At 38.4% G+C, this 13,810-nt stretch overlaps 1 protein-coding gene across 3 annotated transcripts in view; it reads right to left on the minus strand.

Moving 5' to 3' along the window:
- Window positions 1-1,584: 1,584 nt before the first annotated feature.
- mettl15 (methyltransferase 15, mitochondrial 12S rRNA N4-cytidine) overlaps window positions 1,585-13,810 on the minus strand; it is a 44,860-nt gene continuing 32,634 nt past the window's right edge. For 2 of the 3 annotated variants that reach the window (XM_061068211.1, XM_061068212.1), the window contains exon 6: window positions 1,585-2,860. In XM_061068211.1, coding sequence (XP_060924194.1) covers window positions 2,430-2,860 — 431 coding nt within the window. In that variant the 3' untranslated portion in view covers window positions 1,585-2,429. Of the gene's footprint in view, window positions 2,861-6,148; window positions 6,225-13,810 lie in introns of all 3 variants that reach the window. The other variant, XM_061068213.1, reaches the window with a different exon arrangement.

A 13,810-nucleotide genomic window follows, 5' to 3' on the forward strand; every position in this document is an offset into this window, starting at 1 on the left:
GATCTTTGCCTCAACTGATTACTCTCCTTTGTCTTTATCTGACAAAAGGCTTCATACAACTTTTCACACATGTAGTTGTTCTCCCCAAGACATGAAAACAGGCTGTGATGTGTGGAATCGATGCTGCACCAACCAGAGTACGTATTCCACAAGCGTGTGACAGTACTCCATTTACTGCACTGACGGCACTTGACCTTATTAATGACTCAAATTAACACTAAAATAAACATTTAACAGTTATGAGACAATAACTCTCCATCCCACACACACACAGAAACACACACACACACACACACATCACATCCTTCATAACGGGGAAAGGGGGGGGGGGCAGCGCAAAGGACTAATTAAAATTGTGAAGGTTGAACCTTTAAAAAATATATATATCGCACCTATCGCCCAAAGTCAGCTGTGATTGGCTCCAGCCCCCGTACAACCCTTGAAAGGATAAGATGTATAGATAATGGATGGATGCATGTGTGACACTGGAAGATTCACGTTTTGCTTGGTAAACGCTGCAATTCAGTAAAGATCTCAGCAATAAAACAGACTCAAGGTTTTCAAAAGACCGAAGTCACGATGTCTTTCGTCAACAGGGCCGGCGATTTGCATCAACCAACAACCACTCACGTCAGAAGGGAGGGGGGCGTTTAAACACACGATATGGCTTCACTTCATATCAAATTAAAACAGCATATAAATTTAGACAGTCAAATGTTACTTGCGCCATTTAGTTTCCAAGGTAACAAGGAGGTTATATTTAGAGTACTAAACTGAGACGCAAGAAAAAAAGTGTTAATAATCTCGATGAAGCAATTACAATTAGTCAAAGTCAAATAGTAAAGATCTAAACACCTCGTCTGCTTACAGTTGAAGGTGAGAGAATGTTCAGGAACAAGCATCCAGCTCATTCATCAGCACCACTTCTGACACTTGCTGATTCATATGGTACAGTAGGCTTCACTTGAGCTACTCATCAACCTACGTTCAGGAGAAATACAGACGTCAATGAATAAAGTGGTTTGGGTCTTATTTGCTCAGCTATTTATCCACGTCTGATGTGATGTCAAACATGAGCTGTGCAAATGTATCAGAGCAGCACACAGACGTACGAATGTCCCTTTTTTCATTGAACTCTTCAGGGTGTAAACTCAAATTTGTCACTTCATTCACAGTTTAGTTTAGTTTATTTAAGGATCCCTGTTAGGAGCACATGGTTGTGCATCTAGTCTATATGGTCCTGGACGTAAAATATAATTTTAAATAAATCAGGTAACCTAAGCAGACTGGATGTGTATCAATACAAATTATACAGAAAAACTGAAAAAAAAAAAAAAGAACACACAGAAATCAAGCAGACCAAGCCTATGAATGACACAACAAATTTAAAATATATTAAAGTAACAAATAATAATAGTGATAATAATAATGATAACAATAATAGTAGCAAAATAAAACAATAATGCAGTAGGTATTATTTGTTGCAGGGTATTGTGCGGGATCATTACAGTTCTAGATGTGATAGCGGAGAAGAGCCTTGATACATGAACAGAATTGTAAGAAACATTTGTTATTTATTGCATATTTATTCATATAAAAGGCAAATAACAAAGGCAGCAAATACAATAACAGTCACATACTTTAATTTGGGTGTTAAAAGTTCTTTTTTTTTAATATTTATTTATATTTTCATATAAACGATTCAAACTTAAACCAACATATTCATATAATTTTGTGTTCACAGTTGGGGCTACCACACTCTGGAGGACAGACTGCAACCATGCGGTTGTCCTAACCCCAAGCCTAACGTATATTTAACTGTTAACACAATCTGCTTCTTGCTCATTTATAACTGTTTCTTACCGGGATTCATCATTAAAACTGTACAAACTTTAAAAGCCTCTGCACTGGCAACAACTAGCAGCCACCAGCAGTAGGCATTTGGGTTGTCTGTCCATCGGTCCCAATGATGTGAACATGATAATTGACAAAACGACTTGAGGGAATTTCTTCAAAACTCTGAGCTGCTACTGGTGGCCATATTGTGTGGGAGATTCATTCTTTCCTTTATCCAGAGTCCTCCCCCCCATCAGTGCCCCAACCAACCAGAAGAAGTCACTAATGCAGCATCAAGGACGACCATTCACTGGCTTCCCACAAACAAAACCCACCAGGTGTGTTCATTGGAACGAACAACCAAGCTACTCGTGCCCCGTGCCATTAAATCGCTCTTCTGATTAAGGCTTAAGCTAGAAACTGTAAAAAATAAGATTTTGCAGACAAAAATTTTCATTTAGGGAGAAGATTATTAAAAAACAGCAGACAAATGCAGTGCAGAATTGCAATATTACTTCATGACACTCTTTGGTGAACTTGCTTTAATTACTAACAGTAAAGAGTAACTCTCCTAGGCTCTTCAACGTCACGTATCACCGCCTGAGCGCTGCCCTGAGTTTAGCCGAGCGTCCTCGAGGATTTTCATCCACATCATCCTTTTCTGGGGTGATCACTTTTCTCCGCAGAGGAAGCCAGTGAACACTTCCACCATCGCTTTTTTCATCCCCCAATTTTGCCGTCCTGGTAGCTGGTTTCCTGGGGCTAAAGTGATACTGATCTAGATTAGACAAATCATCTCCCTGGAGGAAACGTTTGACCAGTCGGTCTTCTAGTGAGTGAAAGGTGATTATACAGAAACGTCCTCCAGGTCTCAGGATTGCCTGGGCAGCACGCAGGCCTGCGTGGAGTTCGTTCAGCTCGTCGTTCACAAAGATTCGCAAAGCTTGGAAGGTTTTCGTGGCCACATGTGCAGGTCGGTGGAGTCGGTCTTTACGTGCATAGATAACAGCGGGAGGAAACGATCCTAGAGACAGAAAAATGGTCAAAGACTGAGTTAATCTTCTAAAAGATGGATTCAATCTGATGTTAAACATTTTCTATACATTTATATTTCACTCTGTGTAATTTGAGGATTTATGAGTATAAAAAAACAGATTTGTGCATCACTAGCATGTTAGCATTAGCATCCTAAGAAAATCTGACCGAACATCTTATTTACATTGTAGAAAGAACATAACAAAAGTTTGGCTGTTGTAAGAGTGACATTTTTAATTTTTTTAAATTTACAATAAGCACCTTCAGCTGTTAGGAGGTCTCTCAATGAAAACCATAAAAAAAGACCCAGTCTGATGACATTGTGAATCTGCTTGGGATCACAGGAGTTGTTGTCTTCACCATCATTGCAGATGAAAATCTAGCTGACACGACTCAGGTGCAAAATGTTCACAGATTAGGTTGTGTTTAAAAGTTTTATTCAAGTTATGCAGTAAACAGCAATGAATACTCATGATGATACTCATGATCCATTATGCGTGACCGATAAACAGTGGAAGGAAAAAACGTCCGACTGACTAATCGGCTAGCAGTGTGAATTTGAATTCATCATGCGTCAGTTTCCCGAAGAGATGCAAAAACGTTTTTGTGATTTTAGGACTTGTTCACTGTGTGGTGTGTGGGGTTCACACAGATTCAAATAACTGTAAACTTCACTAGTCAGGACAGTATCGAAACATCCTGAATGAAAACAATTATTTAGTCGTCTTTGACTTGTAGTTATGCTTCTGCATAAAAAACAAACCTAGTGTGCCTGTGGTTTATATCATTAATTGAAGAGATGGATTGACAAAGCAAGATGGAGCTCAACAGAAGCAGTGCAGAGCGAGCTGCAGCCGGCGGAGCGGCAGGTCCAGACCGAGGAGCAGATTCTGGGTGGAGATGGTGTCTCAATAAACTACTGAGGTAAAAGCAGCCAAATATCTCTTGTGATCTGTCAGTTCATAGAATTCAGAGTTAATGTATAAATCTGTCTCAGCTGAGAACAACTTCTCTCCACACACTGGTTACTGTTAAAAAAAGAAAGGAAACCTAAAATATTGAGGTTTTCCTTGTTATGCTGTCTGGCTGGTGCGCTCGGTCATGACCCGCGCTCTGTAAAATGAAGGGTGATTTATGTCCCCCCCCCTCACCACAACCTCTCTCTTTAATACTCCTGACCAATTGTGTGTGAGAATTTTGCACGCAAAACCTTTAATATCTCCGCTTGTTATTTGAGAGATTCTCCCTCAGAATGTATGTACAAGAAAAATGTAGAGAATGCTTGAGAAGACAGAAAAGTGAACTTACAAGTGTGTGAAGCAGTTTGAAATAAACGACATGCAGGGTACAGAATGAATGAGATGCGGATATAAGCGGTAAGGGCCAAAACACTGACTGAGAACTGATTCAAATATGCTGTCAAGTTAGAAAACAGAAGCCCAAAGAACAATTAGACACTTGTATAGACCTAAAGAGAAACTGCAATAAATAGAGAAGTGAGTGATGTGGCATTTCTCTCCTCCTGCACTAAACAGCCTAAGGTGTGAGTCACACTGCAATCAATACGATGCCTGCACAGCACGGACCACCACTGTTCTGGTCTCGCCGAGCCGTGCGCTCTCTCTCTAATTCATCTTCCAAAGGTCCTGCAGACAGATCCGTGGAGAAAAGAAGAGATTACGATGTGTACATAAAGAGGAAATCAAGTAGTTAAGAAGGAGACGCGACTTTGTGATGGTATCAACATTTAGAATTAACATCACAAAGCTCTTGTGCTCTACCCTTGTGTCACGAGAGGCTATTAGGAAACCAACAGTGCTTTTTCATGCTCCTGTGTTCTAGTGGCTGAACAAACGGTCGGACAGAGTTTGTTCACAACAACAACAAAGTAAACGGAGCAGGGAAACATGGACACAACTTTTTTTTGCCGTAGCACAATAGACCAGAGAATGTTGTATGTGAAGTTGAGCTGAGCCACAAATGAACTGAAACACTGTTAAAAATAAAAATCGCCCATCAGGGATGTATGACAAACTCACACAGTAATTAATTTGCAAGTCCTCACAAAATAAGTTGCGCTGGCAGTTTGATGATCTAGAAACTGATTGTGGAAGTAGTTGCTGCTTTTTACAACATTTATATTCATAAATATATAAATATTTCAGCCAGTGATCAAAGAACCGTAAATCTTTATAAACAGGCTCGTTTTATTGCCATTTTGCAGAACTTTGCAACTACTTGAGTTTTCTAAAATGGATTTTTCAGTGGCAGAGACATCTGCTGCTGCTTTCAGACATGACAGACAATGAAGTCTGGACATTTTCCTGAAATTATCTGGAAGGGCTGTATGTGGGAATGCAAATGCCTGTGTCAGTTGCTTCCAATATTCTCTGGAGTTTTTCCCGCCAGCCTCCAAGTAAATGTCTGAGAGGGCCCATGTGAGAATACAGTGGAATAATGTCTGCAGGAATCACTGCCAGCACGTCACCGGAGGCGAAACTGACAAAAACTAAAACTAAAAATCACAGGAAAAAGTGCCACACACGTACAAAGACTCTTAACTTAGAAAGACAATGAGATTCAAGAGCTTTCAGTGATGAGAACCGATGCCAGTGTTGGTGTGCTGAAAAAACACATGATTTCCATCCACATCTATCTATCATCAGGCAGGAATATCTTGCTCATTATCATTAAATGTCACAATAGCTTTCAGTGACTTACTAAGCTCAACCTGAAACAAACCTGAAAAGAACACAAGCACAGGGAACTCACAGAGGTAATTAACTATGGTTTGGTGTTTAAATGTAATACACAACCACCCTAATCTTCCCTCCCATTACAACATGAACATCACAAGGCTTTCATGTTGACAATAAACGTTGGCAGCGGACGCACATTTTGTCCGGCAGAATCGGCCAATATCAGCGAACCTCCTCGGGAGACTAGGCTGGTTACAACATACTGGATAAACAGCTGAAGAGCAATTCTGCCAAATATACATAAATCCCAGCTGGAGACAGATATGGGACTATAGGAATTGTGGAAATTATACAGATACAGGATGGTTTGAAATTTATTTACAAAACACAATGACTCATACTTGGAAATTTAGCTGCTCAAAATCAGATCAGGAGCAAAAAATGTTTTACAACTCGTTCAGTATGCTGCAAAAGTTTCAGGTTATAAAACACACTGAGGGTGGTTTGAAGAAGATGATGCTATAAATAGGTTTTACTTATCAGTTATCTTCCTGCAAAGTCCAGGGAATGTGACGCACCTTTGACTTTCAAACTGCACCGATCCTCCCTGCTGCACGCGACAAATTGTTTTCAAAACACAATCAGAATGAAGACCTGGAGGAGGAAGGACACGACACTGTGAGTTCACTGTCATCAGCGCAGGAATCACTTCGTCCTACATGGGGCTGCAAAGGGGCGGAAAGTTTCCGGTAAATTTCCAGAAACTTTCCAGAAACTTTCCACGGGAATATTAAGCCTGGGAATTTCGGGAATTTTGGAAAAAAAAACTATGCAAATTAAACGCTGAGCAATAAAAACATCGTTCAAAACTCTATTTTAAAGATGTATGGAACGTTGAGTTTCAACCCTCCACTGTGCATTCTTCCATCACATGCACAGATAACTCCCAGCATGCTTCACTCTACAGCAGGGCTATTGAGGCCTGCTGTAGAGTGCAGGACTAGTCAGGTAAGTTTCTATGATATTACTGGGAAAATATATTAGCATGCTGATTGAGGATTGTTCATCTGTTCATCTAGCCTATTTCCATTCATTTATCCATCAATTATAAAATATGTTTACAGACGATTCCAATAGTTTGGCTAACTATTTATATCTCTGGCATTGCATTAGTGTTTTTTTACAAACTTCTTTCTCATCTTATTCTACAGAACAATGCCACGTGCACTATCTCATGTGTGGAGACATTTCACCTCATCCAATGTAGAAGGAAAGGCTGTGTACATTTGCAAATACTGTGCAAAGACCTATGTTAAGAATGACACAACGATGCAGAAGCATATAGTCAAGTGTCCAAAGTTTCCTCAGGACTCAAATCAGCCTATGACAAAACAAAATGTTTATATTTATGTCTGTATATGACAAGGTAAATACAGTCAGTATAAATTACCCACAACATTTCCAGTTTATTCCTGTTAATTCCCGTTAATTCCCGTATATTCCCGTATATTCCTGTTAATTCCCATGGAAAGTTTCCAACTTTAAATATTCCCGGAATTTTGCAACCCTAGTCCTACAGGGGGCGTGTGTCAGACCTCGTCACCGCTGTACTGCTTCAGGCAGTGGAGCAGACGGCTGGTGTTGGCCAGCCAGAAGGACGTCGTCTCAAGAAATCCAGGGAGACTGACAGGATTTAGTGAATAATTTACGTCTAATTTTGGATGTTTAGATAGATAGATAGATAGATAGATAGATAGATAGATAGATAGATAGATAGATAGATAGATAGATAGATAGATAGATAGATAGATAGATAGATAGATAGATAGATAGATAGATAGATAGATAGATAGATAGATAGATAGATAGATAGATAGATAGATAGATAGATAGATTACTTTATTCATCCCCGAAGGGAAATTAAGTTGTCATAGCAGCCGGTATATTTGAATACAATAAAATAGAATAAAATAGAATAAAAAATAAAAAATATTGAGGTAGAAAGAATAAAAAACAGAAACACAAGATAAATAGGTAGATAAGGTGCAGTGGCAAGATGATGGTAATAGTACTGATGATATGATAGTAATGTTATTGTTAGACAGTATATAAAAATAGTACAGTATATATAGTATATAATATAACATAATATATATTTATATATGATAGTAATTATACCAATATAATAGCAGTATATAGTAATAATGGCAGCAACAGTATATATAAAAATAATAGTAGAAATAATATAATAAATACACCTGTATATCGATTTTTGTGAAGATAGGTCAATGGGAACACCTTCCGGGGGTCTCGGGCTGTCTCGGGGGGCACCGTTGAGCCATTTTGCGACGCCCATTGAAAATTCCTTCAGAATACGTAAATTTTCACCACTTTCTAACTTTCTGCAAATTTTGGTAAGAAGTTGAGCATGTTAAAGCCCTCAAAAAGCCAATTCATTTGCCTGAATAATAATAATAATAATAATAATAATCCTTACAATTTCAATAGGGTCTCACCAGACACCTTTGATGTCTGTGCTCGGGCCCTAATAATAATTATGAATACAGCTTCCATGGATATTGTGAGTAATGGCAGTGTCACGTTTCACAAATTCCTGAATTGCAGATAAAATCAAAAAGTGAGACATGTCTGGCTTTTTGTGATTCGTGAATTTGTGATTGTTAAAATATTGGACAGAATAAATATAAAGGGAAAATAATATTCTGTTATATCCTCGTTATGTTTTGCAAAGACCCTGGAAATAATGGGTCTGTAATTTTGGAAGGTTTATTAACACTACACAATGTTTCCTCATGCAATTTGTCTACCGAAATAGTAAAGTTGTCCCATTAATATTACAGCTTTATCTCCCCGGAATGTGAGGATGTATTTAGAAAGTTGTTACTTTTTATGTTGCTGCTTTATGATTGAAATAATTGTATTCCCTCATGAATCTCGGTACCTCATAAGGATGAAGCAAAAGTGAAACTTGAAGCCCTGCATCACTTTTATTTATTTAGTACAAAATTATCAATCTAAAGGGATTTTCAACATGTTTACACTTTTAAGGTGGAAAGAAAAAAAAATCTGTTAATGAGAAAACTTTCAGAAAGAGTAACTGGAGGAGGGATCTCTCTTCTTGGACATAGATAACAATAAAAAACTAGTAAACACAAGTATGTTGGAGTCTGAAAACAGTTCGTTTGAATCCAATGAACACATTTCTCTCTGTGCCATATTGTCTATGGTGATTTGGAACCATTACATAAAAGGTACACAATTATTATATCAAGGGTTATATAAACAGCTATGTCCCCAGTTTGACACAAGTTGCAGACATTTGCTGCATGTCACCCTCCTCTCAACGTATTTTCTATCAGTCTCAACTGTCAAAGTAAAGGTGTACAGATCCAATTAGACATTGAAAATTCCTTCAGAATACGTAAATTTTCACCACTTTCTAACTTTCTGCAAATTTTGGTAAGAAATTGAGCATGTTAAAGCCCTCAAAAAGCCAATTCATTTGCCTGAATAATAATAATAATAATAATAATAATAATAATAATAATAAAAATTTTAGGGCTGCAAAGCAGCACTGGGTGGGCCCGAGCACATCCATTTTGAAGCGTTGCATGCTTTTTGTCTGAAAAAACAAAAATAACCAGTTCTGAGAGAGAGAGAGACGTAACCTTTGCAAGACATAAAGTTTCCTTTGATCTAGGAAGACTGAAATCAAAGGATTCATGGTCCATGTATGTCCGCGTTACAGAACATCGTGTTTTAATGGCGTGTAATCAAACTTTGACACCACGCCACGGTCACACCGTGTGATTAAAAAAAAATCTGTCAGTCAGTTTTTATCTCCATCTTGTTGTGATGACACTCATCTCAATTTGAAGTTGATCCGATGAAAACCCTGGTACAAGTGTATCAAAGAAAAAATGTGGAATATGGCCAAAATGGCCACTAAATGCAAAATAGCAGGCTTCCTGTTGTGTTTTTCCAATTGCACCAAGAGACTTTTTTGTTTGTCTGGTCATGATACACCTGTATATCGATTTTTGTGAAGATAGGTCAATGGGAACACCTTCTGGGGGTCTCGGGGGGTCTCGGGGGGCACCGTTGAGCCATTTTGCGACGCCCATTGAAAATTCCTTCAGAATATGTAAATTTTCACCACTTTCTAACTTTCTGCAAATTTTGGTAAGAAGTTGAGCATGTTAAAGCCCTCAAAAAGCCATTTCATTTGCCTGAATAATAATAATAATAATAATAATAACAAGAGACTTTTTTGTTTGTCTGGTCATGATACACCTTTTATATCGATTTTTGTGAAGATAGGTCAATGGGAACACCTTCCGGGGGTCTCGGGCTGTCTCGGGGGGCACCGTTGAGCCATTTTGCGACGCCCATTGAAAATTCCTTCAGAATACGTAAATTTTCACCACTTTCTAACTTTCTGCAAATTTTGGTAAGAAGTTGAGCATGTTAAAGCCCTCAAAAAGCCAATTCATTTGCCTGAATAATAATAATAATGAATAATAATAATAAGTACAGATCCAATTAGACATTGAAAATTCCTTCAGAATACGTAAATTTTCACCACTTTCTAACTTTCTGCAAATTTTGGTAAGAAATTGAGCATGTTAAAGCCCTCAAAAAGCCAATTCATTTGCCTGAATAATAATAATAATAATAATAATAATAATAAAAATTTTAGGGCTGCAAAGCAGCACTGGGTGGGCCCGAGCACATCCATTTTGAAGCGTTGCATGCTTTTTGTCTGAAAAAACAAAAATAACCAGTTCTGAGAGAGAGAGAGACGTAACCTTTGCAAGACATAAAGTTTCCTTTGATCTAGGAAGACTGAAATCAAAGGATTCATGGTCCATGTATGTCCGCGTTACAGAACATCGTGTTTTAATGGCGTGTAATCAAACTTTGACACCACGCCACGGTCACACCGTGTGATTAAAATAAAATCTGTCAGTCAGTTTTTATCTCCATCTTGTTGTGATGACACTCATCTCAATTTGAAGTTGATCCGATGAAAACCCTGGTACAAGTGTATCAAAGAAAAAATGTGGAATATGGCCAAAATGGCCACTAAATGCAAAATAGCAGGCTTCCTGTTGTGTTTTTCCAATTGCACCAAGAGACTTTTTTGTTTGTCTGGTCATGATACACCTGTATATCGATTTTTGTGAAGATAGGTCAATGGGAACACCTTCTGGGGGTCTCGGGGGGTCTCGGGGGGCACCGTTGAGCCATTTTGCGACGCCCATTGAAAATTCCTTCAGAATATGTAAATTTTCACCACTTTCTAACTTTCTGCAAATTTTGGTAAGAAGTTGAGCATGTTAAAGCCCTCAAAAAGCCATTTCATTTGCCTGAATAATAATAATAATAATAATAATAATAATAATAATAATAATAATAATAATCCTTACAATTTCAATAGGGTCTCACCAGACACCTTTGATGTCTGTGCTCGGGCCCTAATAATAATAATAATAATAATAATAATTAATGGCGTGTAATCAAACTTTGACACCACGCCACGGTCACACCGTGTGATTAAAAAAAAATCTGTCAGTCAGTTTGTATCTCCATCTTGTTGTGATGACACTCATTTCAATTTGAAGTTGATCCGATGAAAACCCTGGTACAAGTGTATCAAAGAAAAAATGTGGAATATGGCCAAACTGGCCACTAAATGCAAAATAGCAGGCTTCCTGTTGTGTTTTTCCAATTGCACCAAGAGACTTTTTTGTTTGTCTGGTCATGATACACCTTTTATATCGATTTTTGTGAAGATAGGTCAATGGGAACACCTTCCGGGGGTCTCGGGCTGTCTCGGGGGGCACCGTTGAGCCATTTTGCGACGCCCATTGAAAATTCCTTCAGAATACGTAAATTTTCACCACTTTCTAACTTTCTGCAAATTTTGGTAAGAAGTTGAGCATGTTAAAGCCCTCAAAAAGCCAATTCATTTGCCTGAATAATAATAATAATGAATAATAATAATAAGTACAGATCCAATTAGACATTGAAAATTCCTTCAGAATACGTAAATTTTCACCACTTTCTAACTTTCTGCAAATTTTGGTAAGAAATTGAGCATGTTAAAGCCCTCAAAAAGCCAATTCATTTGCCTGAATAATAATAATAATAATAATAATAATAATAATAAAAATTTTAGGGCTGCAAAGCAGCACTGGGTGGGCCCGAGCACATCCATTTTGAAGCGTTGCATGCTTTTTGTCTGAAAAAACAAAAATAACCAGTTCTGAGAGAGAGAGAGAGACGTAACCTTTGCAAGACATAAAGTTTCCTTTGATCTAGGAAGACTGAAATCAAAGGATTCATGGTCCATGTATGTCCGCGTTACAGAACATCATGTTTTAATGGCGTGTAATCAAACTTTGACGCCACGCCACGGTCACACTGTGTGATTAAAAAAAAATCCGTCAGTCAGTTTTTATCTCCATCTTGTCGTGATGACACTCATCTCAATTTGAAGTTGATCCGATGAAAACCCTGGTACAAGTGTATCAAAGAAAAAATGTGGAATATGGCCAAAATGGCCACTAAATGCAATATAGCAGGCTTCCTGTTGTGTTTTTCCAATTGCACCCAGAGACTTTTTTGTTTGTCTGGTCATGATACACCTGTATATCGATTTTTGTGAAGATAGGTCAATGGGAACACCTTCCGGGGGTCTCGGGCTGTCTCGGGGGGCACCGTTGAGCCATTTTGCGACGCCCATTGAAAATTCCTTCAGAATACGTAAATTTTCACCACTTTCTAACTTTCTGCAAATTTTGGTAAGAAGTTGAGCATGTTAAAGCCCTCAAAAAGCCAATTCATTTGCCTGAATAATAATAATAATAATAATAATAATCCTTACAATTTCAATAGGGTCTCACCAGACACCTTTGATGTCTGTGCTCGGGCCCTAATAATAATAATCCTTACAATTTCAATAGGGTCTCACCAGACACCTTTGATGTCTGTGCTCGGGCCCTAAAAATAGCTTAACAACTTAAATTAATGCCGTTTTATTTTTAAATCCTCCCTCATATCACCTTTACATCTCCACATTGTTATCACCTTCATATTCACATCACCTGGCCCAGAGAGAACCCCCGGTGTGCTTGGTTAGAGTATGTGTGAGCTACATGCATTGTCGTCGCACAATTAGTTCTGACCAGTTCATGTGTGGGTAAAAGCCAATCCGTGGTCTTTTTTTTTTTTTTTTTTACATTTATGTAATTTACCACGTTCACCCAGACTTTTTAAAAGATGTAGTTTGGTATAACTTTTCAATTTAATTCAAATAATGAATCACATACCAAGGTTACCCAGTGAAAAGGACAAAATTATTTCAGGTTCTGAAATGTCTAACATTAAAACCTCGAGTGTAAAGAATAATGAAATGAGGGGAGAGCCAAGCGTGACTAAAATAACTTGTTAATCTTAACAAAGGCGTTGCAACAGGGTATAAAACAGGCAATTACCTGGGGCCCTGAGCGGAGAGGGGCCCCCCAAGAAAGTCTGATTACGTTAATTCACAGCGATCGAATATGTATAGGACATGGATAGAAACCCTCCTATGAGGCCCAATGCCAGTAATTTTCATCCAAAAGCTTCAGAATTCAATACCTCTTTTACACTAAAAATAACAGCTATATGCAGGTTTTTTAAACGCGGGTAAACATGTTAAAATAGGCAGATGTTAGTGGGTGTTTTGACCAGTGGAGAACCAGCTTCCGAGGTTTGTTTAAAGACTAGAATGTCTTAAATGTGTTCGGTTTGGTTCGATTAGGAACCCCAAGGTTTTTGCCTGGGGCCTCCAAAGTCCCTTGAACCGCTCCCGTGTCTTAAAACCACCAAGTGCAGTCGCTCCATCCCACTGACACCTAAGTCCCCATCACTTCTCCTGTGACTGTACATTTGTCTTGTCAGTATCACTATGACACCTGGAACTTTCTTGAATCCAGACCTCTTGGATTGTTCCATATACACAACGGTGGTGACTCGTTTTGCTCTTCCAAAAAAGATCAAACCCCTGCTCTTAATCACACCTGTTCTCCCAGGGTGACACTGACGCGCACACTGCTCTGTGCATAACTACTGAAATGACATCTCACTCGTTCAGCCGCTCAAATCTTGAGGCATAGAGCCAAAAAAACAAAAAATAAAAAAAACAATCAGTGAGGACAAACAATGTAATCCTG

This window comes from Limanda limanda, chromosome 3 (genome assembly GCF_963576545.1).
Source record: "Limanda limanda chromosome 3, fLimLim1.1, whole genome shotgun sequence".
Lineage (NCBI taxonomy): Eukaryota > Metazoa > Chordata > Actinopteri > Pleuronectiformes > Pleuronectidae > Limanda > Limanda limanda.